Source organism: Sciurus carolinensis, chromosome 8 (assembly GCF_902686445.1).
Source record: "Sciurus carolinensis chromosome 8, mSciCar1.2, whole genome shotgun sequence".
Lineage (NCBI taxonomy): Eukaryota > Metazoa > Chordata > Mammalia > Rodentia > Sciuridae > Sciurus > Sciurus carolinensis.
This window is the reverse complement of record NC_062220.1, coordinates 128,916,452-128,935,960: the sequence shown is the minus strand read 5'-3', so window position 1 is coordinate 128,935,960 and position 19,509 is coordinate 128,916,452. Positions and strand designations below refer to the sequence as shown.

General features: G+C 46.9%; 1 protein-coding gene and 1 non-coding gene across 3 annotated transcripts; one reads left to right on the top strand and one right to left on the bottom strand.

Annotated features, from left to right (window-relative positions):
• Positions 1-1,282: 1,282 nt before the first annotated feature.
• Positions 1,283-1,357, bottom strand: Trnat-ugu (transfer RNA threonine (anticodon UGU)). The gene has a single exon. It is a non-coding gene; the product is annotated as a tRNA-Thr (tRNA).
• A 2,189-nt stretch (positions 1,358-3,546) lies between these two features.
• Positions 3,547-18,648, top strand: Nipsnap1 (nipsnap homolog 1). Of its 2 annotated transcripts, none has more exons than XM_047562769.1 (10): positions 3,547-3,675; positions 11,197-11,324; positions 11,526-11,571; positions 11,842-11,936; positions 12,210-12,280; positions 12,427-12,567; positions 12,890-12,921; positions 13,272-13,366; positions 14,693-14,776; positions 17,545-18,648. In XM_047562769.1, exons 1-10 carry the CDS (start codon positions 3,578-3,580, stop codon positions 17,607-17,609), a joined length of 855 nt encoding a protein of 284 aa, XP_047418725.1. In that variant the 5' UTR covers positions 3,547-3,577; the 3' UTR covers positions 17,610-18,648. The 2 variants fall into 2 exon arrangements, with proteins under 2 accessions (XP_047418725.1, XP_047418727.1); XM_047562771.1 differs by lacking the exon at positions 3,547-3,675 and adding an exon at positions 10,541-10,653.
• The last annotated feature ends 861 nt before the right edge of the window (positions 18,649-19,509 follow it).

Sequence of the window (19,509 nt, the reverse complement as noted above, 5' to 3'; positions counted from 1 at the left end):
CCCGATTAATCCATTATTGAAGGCAGAGACCCTATGAACAAATCACCCACAGGAACCATTTCCAAATACCATTAACATATGAGTGGGGATTAGGTCTCCAACACATGAATTCTGGGGGACAAACATTCAAAGCACAGCACATAGGTGGGGAGGGAGACCCGTATTCCATCTTTCCCAGTCAGGATATGGAAGGATGCTCCTGCGCTACTTGGGTGAAGCAAGATGGACAAAACCCTTCTTGGGAATGCAAGACCAACAGGAGAAGGCAGTAGGTCAACGCTCCCTCCTCCCTGCTGCAGGTGAGGCAGGCAGAAACACTAAGGCTTTGGGGAGACTCTCACCCCAGACCAGCAGGGCCAGTTCCTCCCAGTCATTGGATCTGACTTCTGTGATTTGATTAACAGATGTCCTTTTCCACATGACCGATGAGCTGCTATGCACACTGCTGGCATTATTCAGTGACAGGTCACTAAGGCTGCCCATTCCATTGTTAGAAAATGATCCCTTGTACTGAGTGAGAAGCTGCTGCCACATAAATCTCCAACATTTGATTATATTCTATTAAGCTTTCTCCCTGGAAGTCCCTTCACGTGCCATCAGTCCTGTGCACGGTGGGTTCTGCATCTTGGGTTCAACCAATCATGGATCGAAAACAAACTGTGTCTATGCTGAACATGCATTGACTTTTTCTTTTTGGTCACTATCCCCTAAGCAACACAGTAAAACAATTTTATTAATTTTATTTTTTGGTATTAGGGATTGAACCCAAGGACTCTTAACCACTGAGCTCCATTCCCAGCCCTTTTTATTTTTTATTTTGAGACAGGGTCTCACTAGGTTGCTGACAGCCTTGCTAAGTTGCTGAGGCTGGCTTCAAACTTGTGATCCTCCTGCCTCAGCCTCCCAAGCTGCTGAGATTGCACCACCATGCCTGGCTTATTTTACTTTTTGTTACTAGTATAACAGCTATTTACATCAACATACACATACATCATCATAGATATTAGACATGCATAGGTTATATGCCGATACTATTGGTATATAAAGGACTTGAACACCTATGGATTATTTTGTCTATGAGAGGTCATAAAACCAACCCTCCACTGACTCTGAGAACAACTGTACTGTGTACACATTGCTTCTTCTGGGGTTCCCCGTCCCTCTGCTCCTGGAAAACTCCTATTCATTCTTCGAAACTCAAGTCCAAAGTCAGGCCTTCTACAAGTGGTTGCTTCTGCCTCTCGCACTCAGTCTGTCACACTTGGTTTCTTTTTCTTTTTTTTGGGGGGGTGCTGGGGATCGAACCCAGGGCCTTGTGCTTACAAGGCAAGCACTCTACCGACTGAGCTATCTCCCCAGCCCCCTACACTTGGTTTCTAAGGAAAGAGCAGCTCCCACTGCAGACGCCAGTGATTTCTCCATTGCCGTTCCTCTGTCTACCCATCCAGAGTGGCTGTGACTGGGGGCTCTGTGGAGAACACACTGATTTCCAGAATGAGAAACCCACTGCTTTCAGGTTTTCTGATAACCTCAAACAGCAAGTAGGGCCAGGTGTGGTGGTGCACGCCTGTAATCCCAGGCTCCGGAGGCTGAGGCAGGAGGATTGCAAGTTCAAGTCCAGCCTCAGCAACTTAGTGAGTCCTAAGCAATTCAGTGAGATCCTGTCTCAAAAATAAGAAATAAAAAAGGCTGGGGTTGTTGCTCAGTGGTAGAACACTTGCCTAGCATGTGTGAGGTACTGGGTTTGATCCTCAGCACTACATAAAAATGAATAAACAAATCTATTGCATTCATCTACAACTAAACAAATATTTTTAAAAGGGGGTGGGGGCTGGAGATGTGTCTCAATGGTAAAGTGCCCCTGGGTTAAATCCCTGGGAGAGAGAGAGAGAGAGAGAGAGAGAGAGAGAGAGCGAGTGAGCGAGCGCAAGCTCCAGCCCAAACTGGGTCCAGTTGTGTCTCTGACCCCTCTAGGTGCTTTACTTTGTTATCAAAGGGCTCAAGCTATAGACTCAGCTTCTGCCTTAGCTACATTGTAACATCAATACCCTTGTTTTCATTGCATTTATGTTGATACCACCTGCTTATGACAAAGCTGGTTTCCATTTGTCATGTTGATATATAGTTTCCTTTTTAAATAAAGCATAAAATACATGTTCATTGTAGCAACTCTGGAAAATTTAGTGGAAACACTGAAAGAAGGAACCAACTTCTGTAATTCCAGTTGCTCCAGAGGCTGAGGCAGGAGGATCGCAAGTTCAAAGGCAGCCTCAGCAATTTAGTGAGGCCCTAAGTAACTTAGAGAGGCCCTGTCTCAAAATAAAATATTAAAAAAGGGCTGGGGATGTGGCTCAGTGGTTAAGTGCCCCTGGGTTCAATTCCTGGTACAAAAAAAAAAAAAAGTCATCGTTCAAATCTAACTTCATTACAGAAGTCTTTAAATAACTTCCCTTCTGTCTTCCCTATCCTCATTACAAGTTCTCCCCAAATTTCTTCATAGCCTCTATCACAATTGGCAAAAATATTTGTATGCATATTTTTCACTTATTTGGTAAATTCTTAATACATCAGGCAGGAGAGATGAGGGACGGGTGAGTGGCTGAGGCCTCTGCTCTGAAGAGGCTCAAAGTCAGAGGTGACTTTATTCTTCCGCCCCACTAGGCCTTGATTCCCAAGAAGTATGGGGCTTGTTCTGTCAATCTTTGGTGTCTCAGAGCACAGAACTTAGCCAGGCAGAATCAATATTTGAAGGAGTCAGGAAATTAAAGCCTGCCCTCCACTCCCCAACCCAAGGACACCAGGAGTGACACCATTGAATGGGTGGACATTCTCTGTCCCTGGGTCCGCCCTCCGTGGGATCTTTAGGATCCCAAGTCTGTGATCTGAGGATTATAGGCTGAGAAGGGATTAGTCTGGAGGACCGGCGCAAAAGAACTTCGTGTGAGAGAAAAGGGAATGTGAGGTCCAGGTGACTCCTACAGAAGAGGCAGAGGAAGATTAAAAAGGCATAAGATGATGGAGAGAAAGCATAGTAATTGTCCAGAGTTTTGCCCACCTGTCTTAAATTGTTAGGGTTTGTTTCTTTGATAAAGACTGTGATAAAGGCTGCCTGTGGATGCTCTGCCCCAGAGGGCGGGTTGGGCTGAGGATGCAGTTCAGTGGTAGAGCACTTGTCTAGCCTCTGTGAGCACCTGGGTTTGATTCCCGGCACTTGGGGGGAGAAAGATACATATAACCTTGGGTACAATTTCAGAGCTTACAGACTCTCCTTGGCCCATTCTCTGGATCCCAGGTAGTATTGTTTGAGGCTCCCATTTTACTGAGATGAACACTGAGACCCAGAGTGGAAAAAGGCTTGTTCAAGATAACCCAGCGAGTCAGGTGTAGAGCCTCAAGAGCTCAGAGATCACGGGGCTCTCTACCAACCACCTGCGGAGTTGGGGAACGCAGGGGCGCAGGACCCATCCGACCAAGAGCGGAGGGAGGCGGGCGAGCCGGAGGGGCGGAGCTTACGAGCGCCCCGCCTCCGCCGCCGGGTTCGGGGGCGGGACCTTCTTCCAACCTGCGCCGCTACAACATGGCTCCGCGTCTGTGCAGCATCTCTGCGGCGGCGCGGCGGGTGCTGGGGAACCCGGGACCCCGCGCGGGGGACGTCGCGGCTGCGGCTGCGACGCGGTGAGAGCGGGACTGGGAGGCGGCGGCCTCGCGCGGGGTTGCAGGGGCGGCGGCCAGGGTCTGGGCCTGGGGGAGGGGCGGAGACTCCTCGGCTTGGAATCCAAGGATTAGAGGCGGAGCCAGGATCTAGGCCTGGGGAGGGAATGGGAAGAATGGGGGAAGTGAGAAGGTTTGGCCTGGGTCTTTGTGCTGGTGAGAATCTGGGTGTGGGCAGAGAGTGAAAGATGGGTTGAGTGGGAGGGGCAGTTTCGGGAGGATGGGAAGGGACCGAGGATACTAGTATTGGCCCTTTCCTGGGGCCTTTTACAGTGACTATGATTTAGCATCCTCTGGGGGCTTCTGGGCAAGGCAGTTTCTCCCTCAGCAAGTTCTAGGAGGAAGAGATGAGGACAGGGGTTCAGTGGAGGAGCCCCAAGGACCATCGCCTTACAGATCCTTTGCTTCCCCACCCTGAACTGTACAGGTGGGTCAACAGAAACCTAAGAGAAGACGGGAATTGTCCAAGGTCACTCTCCATGCTGTACCATGGCAGCAGTGGATCCTGACTGTACCTTGCACTTTGCACCACAACTGCTGGCCTTCTGGGGGAGGGAGGCTGGCTGGACCATGTGCTCACCCAGGGCTTTTGTTTGCCCTAGGCTGAGACAGGGCTTGGCCTCCCCTGAGTGCCTCTAGGCAACTCCTCCCTCCTCTGTTCAGTGCCCTGTTCTTCCCCCATTCTACACATATCATCCTGTGTACTTAGGACCTGGTGCTTACCTATCTGTCCCATTAGACCATTACCTAATTTTTCTGTTTTCCTAAACTCCCCACCCCCACAGGGCTCAGGACAGTATATGCTCAAGAACATTTGCCAAAGAAGTGAGAACACTTTCTCCCCCCTTGTAAAAAGAAGCAGGATTTCCTCCTGCCCAGCAGCCTAGGAGTGAAGCTGCAGAGTTCTTTTAGACCTGTGATATGTTAGAGCACTATGCAGTAAGACTTTTGGACACATGGGAGAGAGGAGCCCATGTGTCCAAAGTATGTCCCCTCACCTGGACTACCTGATAATGAATATGAAAGCTGACATCATGAAATGAGCCTGGAGTTTGCCTGGCACTAGCAAATCTAAAATCAGCCATTTTTGGAAAGGTGCCCTTCAGCATTTGACTTCTTCAAGCTTCAGGTTCCTTTTCTGTAAAATGAGGATGACAAAAAGGATGTATATCAATCAAGTGTTGAGGACTGAAGAGGCCACGCTTGTGATGTGTGTGTTACCTGATGCACTCAAGTGTCATCCCTTGCCCAAGCCTGCATCTCAGGCAATTTCTACTCTAGACCCACATAGTGTCAGGGTTGAAAGACCTTGTAGAGATAATCTTTTATGAGCCCATATTTTCCAGGTGAAGAGATTGAGATTGGGGAAGGGACAGAATCAGTTATAGAATCATTTGATAGAATCATTTGATAGATAACCAGAGACTATAAAAGGAATGGGAGACTTAGAGGCAGCCTGCTGCTCCTCAGTTACATTTGGTAACTTGGGGTGAGTCACTGAAGTTGCATTGAACTGTAGTTTCCTTCTCTGTAAAGTGAGCATGGTGATCTCTGCTTAGCACTTTTCACTGGATTGCTGTGAAGGCTCTTAGATTAATATTTATCAAGTCCCTCAAAAACTTTTTGCAGTTTTGTAGTTTGTGGTCCCACATTGGGTACCTTTCTCTGAACCTCAGCCTGCCACCGATTTTTCTGGAGTCACTAGTGGGACTATCAGTAGCCCTTCTGGTCTCTTGAGGTTCGGGGGCAGTAAGGCTGCTGGGATGGAGACAAAGGCTGGGCCTTGAAATCCAATAGACCTGAATTGGAATCTTGTTGTCCGTTGAATAACCATCCTTGAATAAGGCAGGAAACATCTCTGAGCCTTCTTTTTTTTTTTGCGTGCTGGGGATTGAACCCAGGGCCTTGTACATGCTAGGCAAGTGTTCTTCCACTGAGCTATATCCTCAGTCACAGCCTCATTATTTTAAAAATATACTTTGAGGATTAGTAAGTGCTTATAGTAAGTAACACTGGTTACTCTTACTGTTGCTTCAGTTATCTTGTTTAACACAACTTTATCTTCTAGCTGAAGACACCCCTCTAGAGCAATTAATCAGTTGATTCAAACGAGGTGATATTTCAGAATGTGGGTAGAGCCGACCTCTTAGTGTATGAATCTAGAACATTCATGTGGGGAGGCATCAGACTGTTGATCACTCTTGGCAGTATGAATGTGTCATCTACGGTAACTTTTCCTAAAGAGAGATGGAGAAGTTCTCATCTGGGTCAAATATTTATTATGCAACTACGATGTCAAAAACACTGTGCTAGGTACCTGGGGGATTGAAAGACATTAACTAGTGGCATCCCGTGTGACTGAGAAAAAAGACATATCCATATGAGATTGTGAAAGAGTTGAGGGGAAAATATGAGATATTTTTTGTGGGAAAGGGCTGGAGCAGACTAGCAGGGGTAGATCCTTCTAACAGATTGGACAAAACTTTATCATGTTTTCTGAGCTAAAGTGGCATTCTTAAAATAGTTTAGATACCAGGATTTTTGGCATTTCTGGGATGATTTACTGAGATTACACGAAGGAAAAGACAAAATTGGGATTGCTCTAGAGCAGTGATCCTCAACCTTAAGCATGTATCAGAATCCCCTGATGGGCTTATAAAAACTCAGATTGCTAAACCTACCCTTAGAATTTCTGTTGCACTAGGTCCGGGGGCGGGGGGCTAAGAACTCACAAATTTCTCAGGTAATGCTGACAGTTTGATAACCACTGAGGTAGGGAATCCTGGCTCTCTAGTTTCCGACTTTAAAAAGAAGTTCACTCTGGAACCCTCGCCAAAGTAGACTAAAGCTAGAATCCCAAGAGGAGGCATTCAGACTTTGTTTTAGAGGCATTCAGCTTCTTAAAAATGGTACTTGGGGGGGGTGTTGTAGCTCAGGTAGAGCACTTGCCTAGCACATGTGAGGCACTAAATTCAATCCTCAGCACCACATAAAAAATACACAAAATAATGGTATTATGTTATTTATATTTATGTATGTATATCTATTTATATATATGTATGTGTATATATATATATTTATATGTGTATGTATACATATATATATATTTATATATATGTATGTGTATATATGGAAAAATGGTGCTAGGTACCTGGGGGTACTTCCCTTAAGGACTGGGAGTGTAGCTCACTATAAAGATTGAAGTGCGGATTAGGAAAAGATGGGGAAAGTGGGAGCTGGGAGATCCAGTAGGAAGGTAGGTAGGTAGGTAGGGATAGTGATATTGTTGCACTATGTGTTAGGTCCTTTCTCTAAAGACCCATTCAGTGGCTCCTCTTTCACAGATGAGGAAAGTGGAGTAGAAAGATGAAACTGAGCTATGATTAGAACCTGGTTTATCCAGAGTCTGTGCTCTTAGGGGCTAATTCTGCTATTGTTGGGATCCTTGAGTCCGTATTCTAGGCCAGGGTCCAAAATTTGTTTCCTTTCCAGCTTTCATCATTTTCACTGCAACTATATCTTAGCCCTTCCTGCTCAGCCCATTCATTCATTTCCCAAGCACAGACTGAGTCATAGACACCATGTGCCTAGCCCTGTTTCAGACACTGGGGATACAGTGGGGATGTAACAGAACAGACCAGGTCCCTGCCTAATGGGGCTGCTTCTAGTGGGCAGAGAGACAATAAACAAAGTACATAGTAAGCAAAAGGGAAAAAAAGTGTTTTCTTTTTTAATATTTTTATTAATTGTTGATGGATCTTTATTTTATTTACTTATATATAAGTGAACCCAGTGCCTCACACAAGCTAGGCAAGTGCTCTACCACTGAGCCATAACCCCAGTCCTGAAAAAAAAAAAAAGTTTTTGATATAGTTTTTTATTTTTATTTTTTGGGGGGGTTTGGTGTCAAACCCAGGGTCTTGTATATGCTAGGCAAATTCACCACTGAACTATACCCACAACCCTGGTATAGTGTTTTATTTTGTTTTTGGATTGAACCCAAGGCACTTAACCACTGAGCCACATCCTTTTTTATTCTGAAACAGGGTCTTGCTAAGATGCTTAGGGTTTCACTAAGTTGCTGAGGCTTTCCTTGAACTTGTGATCCTCTTGCTTCAGTCTCCTGAGCTGTTGGGATTACAGGTGTACGCTATTATACCCAGGTAGTATTTTAGAAGTTATTGCAGACAAAAGAGCAGGGTGAAAGGGGTTGGGAAGGTCAAGGGTGGAACATTGCTGATTCACTGAGAAAGTGAAACTTGAACTCTTCAAAATATGTATTTGAGGGTACTGGAGTTCAGATCCATCCTGGGAATTTGGACAAGTCACTTGTTGGATTTTACCTATAGGAAAAGGTATTTTGAAGTGGGTTGCTCTGCCCTGCTCACTTGACAGATGCAGAAACTGAAGCCCATGGACAGGAAGGATTAGAGGACAGTGGGAAGAGATGGGAGCTCATTAGAGCTGCTGGATCCTTTCTCCTCAGCATTCCAGCCCCCAGGCTCTTTCCTCAGGGCTAGGTAAGGCCTATTTATCTTGGTACTACTGATGTTAATAAATGACTGGAAGCCCAGCTGTGGAGCAAAGATCTTGGTTCACAAATAATAGTTCACTCTCCTCCAGGAATAGCAGCCCCTCTACATTCAAACCAAAGGTCAGGTCCCTCAGTGCCTACATGAGGTGAGAGCTGGCCTTCAACAAAAGAGCTCTTGCCCAGTGCAATGCTGCATGCCTGTAATCCCAGCTGCTTGGGAGGCTGAGGCAGGAGGATTATAAATTTCAGGCCAGACTTGGCAATTTAGCAAAACCCTGTCTCAAAATAAATAAATAGATAGAAAAGAGGAAAGAAAGGAAAGAACTCTGCTCCCTGATTTTCTGGGTGACCTTGGCAAGTTCCTTGAACTCTGAGCTTCTATTTTATCCTCCTGGAAATGGGACAATAGTATTACCAACAATGTAAGGCCATTACATGGATTGAGTGAGTTTATACAACTGAAAAGTTCTTCAGGGTTCCCTGGCTTAGGGCTCCTAATTTCTCAGATCATGTTGTCCATCTATTGAATTTTCTTTTTTGCTAATAAAACAAATATATGTACAGTGACTGACAGATCCCATGAATTCAGAAATGCTTAAACCAGCAGTTTGGGTTTTTTGTTTGTTTGTTTTTGTTTTTGGTACTGGGGATTGAACCCAAGGGTGCTCAACCACTGAGCGACATCCATAGCCCTTAACCACTGAGTGACATCTGTAGCCCTTTTTATATTTTATTAGAGACAGGGTCCCACTGAATTGCTAAGTGCCTTGCTAAGTTGCTGAGGCTGGCTTTGAACTTGCAATCCTCCTGCCTAAGCCTCCCAATCAATAATTTTTTTTTTAAGTTGTTGATGAACCTTTAGTTATATGCAGTGCTGAGAACTGAAACCAGTGCCTCATACATGCTAGGCAAGCACTCCATCACTGAGAGACAACCCCAGCCCCCCAACCAATAGTTTTTAACCTTTTAAAAAAATTTACAATGAATAAGAGAAAAAATTTAACCATCTACCTCTTCCCTTTCCCAGGAAAGTAATATAGTGGTCTCCCTTTATCCCAGGCTTCAATTACCACGATTTTAATTACCTGCCACCAAGAGTGATTGGAAAATATTAAATAGAAAATTCCAGAAGTAAACAGAGATAACATTCACATGATTTTATTACGGAATATTGTTATATTCTAGTTTATTATTAGCACTGTTAATCTCTTACTGTGCCTGACTTATAAATTAAACTTTAGCATATGTATGCATATATAGGAAAAAACATTATATATAGGGTTTGGAGGTCTTGGAATGTATCTCTCACAGATAAGGAGAGACTACTGAATGAACAGTCTGGAAAAGTAATTTCTCATCTTTATACTATACAAATATATTACCAATATAAGATGATTTTTTATTTTTTTGCTGGGGATTGAACCCAGGGCCTCAGGCATGCTAACCATTCACTCTACCACTGAGCAATAGTGCTGGTCTTGTGATCTTTTTATCTTATCAGTCCCACAGGCTAATCCATATTTTGGGGAAAAATTTTCTTTTTTTTTTTTAGTACCAGGGATAGAACCCAGGAGCACTTATCCACTGAGTCACATCACCAGTCCTTTTTATTTTTTATTTTGAGGCAGGGTCTCACTAGGTTGCTTACAGCCTCATTAAAGTTGCTGAGGCTGGCCCTGAACTTGGGATCTCCCTGCCTCAGCTGCCCAAGTTGCTAGGATTACAGGTGTGTGCCACTACACCTGGCAAAAGTAGTAATGTCTTTATTCGAGAGAGGCTTGAAAAGGAAGGGACTTGCCCACTGCTACAGATCATCTCTCCAGCACATTTGCTTTTCAGGCCAGACCACAAGACCTCAGAGTAAGGAGACAGCCTCAAAATAAGCCTGCCCTTGCTGGGACCTTGCATATGTAAGGGGAAGGGAGTAACAGTCACCGACTGGTAGGATCTTGCAGGGGTCCCCAGCTCTGAACTACTGTCTCATGATCAAAACACATAATCATGTTCATTGATTCATTTTTTCACAGCATCCTATCTGGGTGGTCAAGTGTTAGCTGAATGAATGAACAAATGCCTTGCAATGATTTTTAACCTGCTCTGCCTGTAACTGCCAAGTCAGCCCTAGAGACTGACCAGCTCATTGCCCCACTGCCCATACTACCAGAGGCAGAGTTGAAGGCCTGCTCACCTACTCTCCCAGCAACCCCGGCTGTAATTGTGTTCTGAGGCCTCTTTCTTACAATGAACTGTGACCTCCTCAAGAACAAGGCTTATTTGTCTTTGTCTTTCTGTAGGATCTAAGGGGCCACAGGCCAAGTGCAATATGAGCTCTGGGGAAGACAATGAATGCAGTCTTCTAGTCAGAGGGGACAGAACTTGCAAAGAAGCAACAAAGTCAAGAGAGCCTGGTGTGTTCAGGGTAGAGCACATCTGGAGTGGCATACACAGGTGGGGGTGGGGTGGGAGCAACGAGATAGGTGGGGTTGTCAAGGATTTGGGCATCAGGCAGGGGTTGACAGTTCTCTTGTAAGAGGCTACAATTGTTGGCCCACGTAGAGGAGCCCTTGGAAAAGAGTGAAGTATAAGAAGGAAGGCCAGAGATAGGATAGAGGTAAGGATGCCTTTCCCATACTCCCGAGGTCCTACAAAGCTGCAGACGGGGCAGCTGGGATCTCTGTAGAAGAGACCAAGTCTGCCAGGCTGGTGGCATTTCACACCCAAGCTGCAATGGGATTCCATGGCCCTGTTTCCAGAAATGTAGGTCACTAGCCTGGGGAAGTAAGACATCTGATCCGACACTTTACTTTTTTGGGGGAAATATTAGGGATGGAACCCAGGGCCTCAGGCACTCATGGTAAATGCTCTACCACTGAGCTACATCCCACAGCAAGACATCTGAGCAGTTGGAATTACTACCCCTGCATGTCTCCCTGAACTTTTCTCTCCTACAGTTTCTATTCCAAGGACAATGAAAGCAGCTGGTTTCGGTCCCTCTTTGTCCACAAGGTGGATCCTCGGAAGGATGCCCACTCCACCCTACTGTCCAAGAAGGAGACCAGCAACCTCTATAAGATCCAGTGTGAGTGGCTGCTGGGCTGGCCAGCCCTTCTCTCTTAGTTCCTCTGGGGGCCTTTGAGGTTCCAACACGGAGAGGGTTGGAAACATTCTGTGCCATCCTGGGAGCTTTGGCTCTGATGGGTTCCACCCACCCCAACTGAAGAGACAGATACACACACGTCCACACACCCCACTTCACCTCCCACTCTGTCCTCTGTTGCAGTTCACAATGTGAAGCCTGAGTGTCTGGATGCCTACAACAGTCTGACGTGAGCATCTTTTCTCCATCGGCCTGTCCAAGCCCCTGCTTCAGGGGCCCCAGTCCCAGCACAGCCTCACAACATCCTCTGCCTCCTTCTTGCCAAAATTCAGGATATGTGGATTTCACTGCTGGAAGTTCTAGGGATGTCTTGTCCAGCCTGTGTATCTTAGAGATGAGGAGACTCAGCCCCAATTCAGGGGGCCTGATTTGGAACCCTTATTCTCAGGGCCCTGTTGACTGGCACGAGTTCCATCTTCTCTTTGTGCTCCTCCCACAGGGAGGCTGTGCTGCCCAAGCTGCACCTGGATGAGGACTATCCCTGCTCACTCGTGGGCAACTGGAACACATGGTACGGGGAGCAGGACCAGGCAGGTGAGGTGCCCACCTCCCCAGCACCACTCTCACCACCCGCCCTGGCGTCTAGACCTCTCACATCTCTCTGCCCTGTACTCCTTTCACAAGAGCTCCTAGTGGGGGAGCACATCTTGTTGCCTCACTACCCTACTGAAACACGTGACATGGCTCCCCTATACCCTCTGTGACCTGTGAGCCCTTCCCCGTCTCCCCCACCACACACACTTAGCCAGGCTTGCATAAGCCAGGCAGGATCCTGGAAGTGCCCTGATCTGTACCTCCCCACAACAGTGCACCTGTGGAGATTCTCAGGCGGCTACCCAGCCCTCATGGACTGCATGAACAAGCTCAAAAACAACAAGGTACGTCAGTGTCCACTTGGCAAACCTCTTTGGATATTAGTTCCAGCCCAGCCCTGTTGCCGGGGGCTCCCCTACCAGCCCATGGGGCACACTGCTGGGGTGCAGGGCACTTCCTGGCTGCTCTGCCCATATTACCATGTCTACAGGAGTACCTGGAGTTCCGAAAGGAGCGGAGCTGTATGCTGCTGTCCAGGAGAAACCAGTTGCTCCTGGAGTTTAGCTTCTGGAATGAGCCACAGCCTAGAGCGGGCCCTAACATCTATGAACTGAGAACATACAAGCTCAAGGTGCCTCCCTCCCAAAAGATCCCCTCCTGCCCCCACCCTCCCTGCTGCAGTGTTGCTTTGGAGATGCCCCTAGGTGGGTGGGCCGTGTACCCCAGAGCATAGTCTGGATTTCTGGCCTTTTCCTTCCTATGTGCTTGGAACAGAGGTGTGTACATTCACGTGCATACCTACATACCAGGCTGAAGTCAGGACTCATGAATGGGCCAAGTTCCAAGTTGCTCCTGGAGCTCGGGAGACAGGACAGTTTTCCTTCTCTGCCCTGCTGGGAGGCTAGGAATCCAAGGTGGAGGCTCATTCCCCTCCTCCTCTGGTTCTCTTTCAGCCAGGAACCATGATTGAGTGGGGGAACAACTGGTGAGTGGCGGCATCAGGGCTGGGAGTGGGGGGGAACCTTGCTGTCCTGCCCCAGGGGCCACTTTCCCAGGGCCATGTCACAGGGAACCCAGCATCCTCTGTCCCTCAGAGATCCTGGAGAAGGATCCCACCAGGAGATGCAGATGTCCTAGAAAATGGTGAGGCCTCCCTTTGTAGGAAAGCAGCCAAAATCTGTGTCTCCATTATCCTATTCCCTCAGCATCTCTGAGAGCCGTGGGCCCCACCTCAGCCCCCTCCTGTGAGGTGTGGCCAAGGAATCAGCCTGGGTTCACCTCAGGAGTCCCTGTGCACCAGCCTGGCTCTTGCCCCACACTCTGTGCCATCTCTAGGGCTCGGGCCATCAAGTACCGGCAGGAGAACCAGGAGGCAGTGGGCGGCTTCTTCTCACAGATAGGAGAGCTCTACGTTGTGCACCATCTCTGGGGTAGGTCAGGGTCCTTCCAGGAACTTCTGTTGTCCCCTTTCTCCATTGTCTCTTTGTAAACCAGGGGGATACATTAGTACCCTTGTGGAACTTACAGTCTAGTAGAGGGAGACATTATCTCAGACGTAAACTAGTCAAAGTGACTCATTTCAGATGATTACAAATATTCTTTGTAGAAAAGAGACTGGGAGAGACAGAAAAAAACATTGAGGACCTACATTGGCTAGGGTAGACAAGGTCTCACTGAGGGGTAAATGTAAGCTCAGAATTAAAGGATGAGAAGGCACCAGCTGTGAACTGCTGGGGAAAGGCATTATGAATGGTGAGAACAGCATGTGCAAAGGCCCTGCAATGGGGAAAGGTCTTTGAGGTTTTGAGGTAGAGAAAGGAGACTGGAATGGAATAAGTGGGGAATAATGTAAGATGGGATATGAGAGGGAAGAGATGCCAGATCAGGCTGAGCCTTACAGAATATGGGGAAGAGCTGGGATTTATCATAAATGGAGGGGGAGGCTGCAGCAGCATTCTTACAGGATTCCTCTGGCTGCCGGGTGCATTACTGAGAGTGCTTGGTAGGGAAGCAAAAGAGAAAGCCGGGCAGCAGGAGATGCTTACATCAGTTCATGCAAACAGGATGGGGCTCAGCCTCAGGAAGTGGCAGTGGGCTGCTGAGATATCCACAGAGTCATCAGTCTAGAGGTTGAACTGCTGGAACTTGAGAAGGAATTGTCTGTGGTGGAGCAAGGGAGAAGAGGATTCCAGAAGAGTTCCAGGGCTCTTCTGTGAGGAGCAAGGAAGAGGCGTCAGGAGTATAATTTTGTCCCTCAGAATGTCACACTTAAGATTCTGACACACCCAAGTGGAGGTATCACATGGGCACTGCATACACAGTCTGGAATCCACAGGAGAATTTGGGGCTAAAAATATAAATTTTGGAATTGACAATACATGTGCATTCCTTAAAACCCTGAAGGCCATTCCCCACTGCAGGGCCACTGCACGGGCTCTTCCCTCAACTTAAGAAGGCCATCACCCAGCAATTCACAGCCAGCTCCTCATCCTTACATTTTACTCCCTCAGGGAGGCCTTTCTTGTCTTCTTCATCTCCCTCTTTTCTAATATTATTTGTAGTCATCTGAAATTAATCTTTTTGTACACCTGGTTGGGTGAGATTGACAAAGCAGACAGTATTTGCTAATATCCAAGGGAGCATCTTGGGAAGAAAAAAAGCAGGGCAGAGTTTGGTGCAGTGGAAAAGGGGACCCTGTGCTGGAGAGGGGATCAGACCCTCAGTACTTGAGGAATGAGCCTGTGCCTTTCCCACAGCTTATAAAGACCTGCAGTCTCGGGAGGAGACTCGAAATGCTGCCTGGAGGAAGAGGGGCTGGGATGAAAATGTCTACTATACAGGTGAGTGCCATCTCCGGCAATCAGCGGGGCCTTTGGGTCATCTGCGGGAGTCCTGTATAAGAATAAAAGGATGCAATTCCTTCTACAAAGAGATCTAGTTTCATGCCCAGTGATGGGGAATTCGCTTTCTTTTTACTTATTTATTTTTTGTACTGGAGATTTAACCCAAGGGCGCCTTACCACTGAGCTACATCCCCAGCCCTAAGTTGCTGAGGCTAGCCTCAAACTTGAGCTCCTCCTGTCTCAGCCTCCTGGGAACTCTTAACCACTGAGCAACATCCCCACCCTTTTTGAGATAAGATCTCACTAAGTTTCTCAGGGCTTTGCTAAATTGCTGAAGCTGGCTTTGAACTAGTGATCCTCTTGCCTCAGCCTCCTGAGTCACTAGGATTATAAACATATGCCACCGCGGGCTGGGGAGATAGCTCAGTTGGTAAAGTGCTTGCCTTGCAAGCACAAGGCCGCGGGTTCAAGTCCCAGCACCACAAAAAAAAAAAAAAAAAAAAAAAAAAAAAAAAAATGCCACCGCACCTGGCTTCAGAACTCACTTTAAACAGTAAGTTAGTGTGTTTCTATCATAGTGGCACATTCCACGTGATGTAAGTAGTCCTAAGTGAGTACCCTAGCGGATGGTAATACATCTAGGTGGTCCCTTCCTGGGAGATGTGTTGTAGCTGAGCGTTCCCCACCACCTGTGCATGCTGAAGCTGCTTCCTCATCTGTGATATAGTGATGGTACTAGTCTCCCTCAGATGGCTATAGGGAGGACTTCATGAACTAATTTATGAAAAGTGCTCCCCCCCCTTTTTTTGATACAGGAGATTGAACCCCGGGGTGCTTAACTACTGAGCCACATCCCTAGCCCTTTGTTTTTTTTTTTTTTTAATTTTGAGACAGGGCCTCATTAAGTTGCTGAGGCTGGCTTTAAACTTGCAATCCTCCTGTCTTAGCCTCCCAAGTCACTGAGATCATGCCTGGCTAAAAAATGCCATGCCCTGACTCTGGCATAGAGAAATCATTTAGCAAAGTTTTTGAGCAAGTTTTTTGCTCATGGTGTTTGCCCCTAGAACCCCAGAGAACCACCTGGAGTCAGTAGATGTTGGCTGAGCCCTTGCTATGTATGGGGAACTCTGGTGGTGGGTGGAGGCTCAAAATAAATAAGAGCCTGTCCCTGCCCTTGAGGAGCACAGTTAAGCTTCCACACTTAACAGCTAGTGTCAGGAAGTAGTACTTTTCCCCGGGGGAGTGGGAATGGATACCAGGGATTAAACCCAGAGGCCCTTAACCACTGAGCCCCATCCCCAGCCTATTTTGTTTTCCATTTTGAGACAGGGTCTCACTAAGTTGCTTAGGGTCTCCCTAAATTGCTGAGGCTGGCTGTGAACTTGCAATCCTCCTGCCTCCACCTCCTGAGTCACTGGGATGAGAGGCATGCATCACCATGCCTAGCTAAGAATGCCTCTTGTGAAGGAGGTAGCTGAAGCCTTGCTGGTCAAAGTGTGGTCCCAACTGACTGTACTGGCATCCTCTGGACATTTGTGAGAAATGCTGAATCAGCCTCCCCCAACCTACTGAATCAGAATCTGCACTGTTACAGAAAACTATAGGTGATTTAGTATGCACATTAAAGTCTGAAAATCTGAGCAGGAGACAAGAGTCTAAAACCTCCTGAGTAACCTTGAGCTGACCCTCTTCTCTCTGGGTTGCAGATTCCCCATCTGTAAAATGATGTGGTTGAACTAAATCAGGATTTTTCAAACCTCAGCACCTGAAGGATCCCTTCAGTTTTTGCTCAGCCATTGTACGACCATAATTTTTTTTGTGTGTGTACCAGGGATTGAACACAGGGGCACGTAACCACTGAGCCACATCCCCAGTCCTTTTTAAAAAATATATTTTATTTAGAGACAGGGTCTCACTGAGTTACTTAGTGCCTCATTGAATTGCTGAGACTGGCTTTGAACTTACTATCCTCCTGCCTCAGCCTCGCAAGCTGCTAGGATTACAGGTGTGCACCACTGTGTGTGGCCTACCATGATTTTTTTTAAAAAATTTAGTGCTGAGAATTGAACTTAGGACCTTGCACATGCTTATAAGCACACACTCTCCCACTGAGCTACACCCCCAACCTTACAATGATTTTCTTGGTATTTTTCTTTAAATCTCCATACTTTTCCCTTAACCTAGCTCTGTCCTTAGCAGTAATATCTGTGACTGCATTTTTAAACTATGCTAGTTTTGTTCTGTTTCTGTGCTGCTGGGGATGAACTTAGGACCTCATGCATGCTGGTCAAGTCTGTATCACTGAGCTAAATCACCTATGCTACTTACTTTTTCACATGCACAGCAAAGTAAATTTTTAAAAATGTCCCATCTTACTGGGCACGGTTGTGTATATCTATAATCCAGTGATTTGGGAGTCTGAGGCAGGAGGATCACAAGTTTGAGGCCAGCCTCAGCAACTTTGAGAACCTGTCTCAAAATAAAAAACCAGAAAGGGCTGGAGAGGTAGCTTAGTGTTAAAGCACTCTTGGGTTCTGTACCAAAAAACAAAACAATAAAAATGTTCATCTCATTACCCTGAAAGTCCTGTCTCATTACATAATTTGGGAGACCTGATGCTTTCAATTGGCTTTTTTAGGAGAGCAATGAGACTTTCCTGTTTCAGCATCTGGGCCTCCTCTCCTTTCAAAGGCCTGTGTTCATTTTTGTATGGGGGGTTGTTGGCTTATCTACACGCCCATCCCAACCTCTGCCTTTCTCCACAGTCCCCTTGGTGAGACATATGGAGTCTCGGATCATGATCCCCTTGAAGATTTCGCCTCTCCAATGACGCTGCTGATGGCTCTACCTCCTTCCCCTTCACCCTCAAGGCAGCCAGGGACAGAGGAGCTCCCAGCCCTGATTTCTCTTTGTTCTGGGAAAACTCTGAAGGATAGTGCACAGCTCGGACAAAGATGACATGGCTCTGAGGACTTAAGCTCTGTTCAGACCCTTCCCTAAGCCTTCTCCACTCACCTCCTTCCTTACTGCTGGAAGTAGTTTCTAATTTCCCTAAATGAAGAATAGCAACCTTTTAGGATTTCTCACAGTTCTCCTGAGATTCCTCCTGTCAAGGCCACTAGTCCCAGGTGTCAGCATGGAAACCCTTGGATTAGCAATAGTTACACAGAAGGTAGCGTGACCAGTAAGTAGTTAGAAGGGCGGTCAGACCAGGCCAGCCCCTCAGTAAGTCCCTGGTCTCAATGGTGCCATCCTTGCCACACAAGCAAAGACTGAGTCAAGTCCCACCTGGTGAGGAAAAGCCTGGTACTGCCATATACTCTCAAATCTGCAAGGTTAGGATGAAATCCAGAATCTACCCAGAGAGGCTGGGAAAAGGGATTGGAGTAGAATCAATTTGGGGGCAAGAGACAGACATGAAACAGGGACCCAGAAATTAGAACTTATAAGTCAGAACTTGAGTTTGAACCGCACAATTTGTAATACAGAACTGGAAAGATAGAATAGAGGGGACAGAAGACCACTTGGCAAGAGGGTTCATAATACAAGACAGAAAGGCTTATCTAGGGTTGAGAACTATAATATGTAGTCCCAGCCCTTCTCCTGCCCTCCCTCCTCCCTCCAGGCAAAACTACAGAACAGGGCCTGTATTTCCCTCATCCTGCATTCCCTTTTCCTGTACTTGACATTCTGTCAGCCCAACCCTTATTTTAAAACAGGGCCTGAAGCCTGTGGAGTAGGGTCAGTGACTCTGGGGACCTCCTCAGTGACCCCCATACCTCATGAACCCCTGGGTATCTTAAGTCTGCCTTCTTACCAGGAAAATGCGCAGAAGTTGCTGATGGAACCAATTAAATATTTACTATAAATTGCAGTGTCTTTTCCTTATTTGCAACTAATGTCGGCCCAAAGCAGGACAAAGCAGAGCTTGTAGGCTTTTCAGTCCCACCTGGTGATCTGTTGTTCCCCTGGAGGGTACTGTGTTCAGGAGCTACTGTCAAGGAGGGCATTCATCCTTACCCCTGGGCAGAACTGTGCACGACATGGGATTCAGGAGGAATACCGAATCTAGCTCCAGATGAATGGAATCTACACCAAAAATCCTTGGCTCTGTTTTACAATTCATGCTGGGGGTAAGAAACATTGGATGCATTAGAGATGTGACTCTGAACTGGGCAAATTAGGCCTAACATGGAGAAAACCCCTATGGAAAAAACAAGTGTAAAATGGAGTTATGCCCTCCCTGACTTGCCTTCATTGGTGTGGTGTGCTGTTATGGCTGGGTGTGATGGCCGGCGTCCATAATCTAAGCGACTGGGGAGGCTGAGGCAGGAGGACCACAAGTTGGAGGACGGCCTTGGCAACTTAGACCCGGTCTCAAAAAGAAAGGCTGAGGATGTAGCTCAGGGGCAGAATGCTCCTGGGTTCAACTCCCAATGTTATTAAAAAAAATAAAAGGCCGCGTTTTTAGAGGCAAATTCACTAGGGCACAAATTATGCCACTGCCACATTCTTGTGCTATCTTCAGCATATCACAAACATTTAAACAATTAGGGAAAACGAGCGACTGTTTTCACCCACGGCCTAAGTTACCAGGTTTTTCAGAGCAGCGAAAAGGCGCGACTCCAGATTAAGAACTGCAGCTTCCTTTCTTCTCGCACCCACCCGCGGGTATCTGGGGCCCGTCGCCCTTACTTCCGGTCTCTGCTCCTCACTTCCGGCCGGCCGCT

Coding starts and splice junctions, on each gene's coding strand:
- Nipsnap1 (XM_047562769.1), top strand. CDS start 3,578: ATGGCTCCGCGTCTGTGCAGCATCTCTGCGGCGGCGCGGCGGGTGCTG. Junction 3,676..11,196: donor GCGGCTGCGGCTGCGACGCG/GTGAGAGCGGGA, acceptor TCTCTCCTACAG/TTTCTATTCCAAGGACAATG. Junction 11,572..11,841: donor GATGCCTACAACAGTCTGAC/GTGAGCATCTTT, acceptor CTCCTCCCACAG/GGAGGCTGTGCTGCCCAAGC.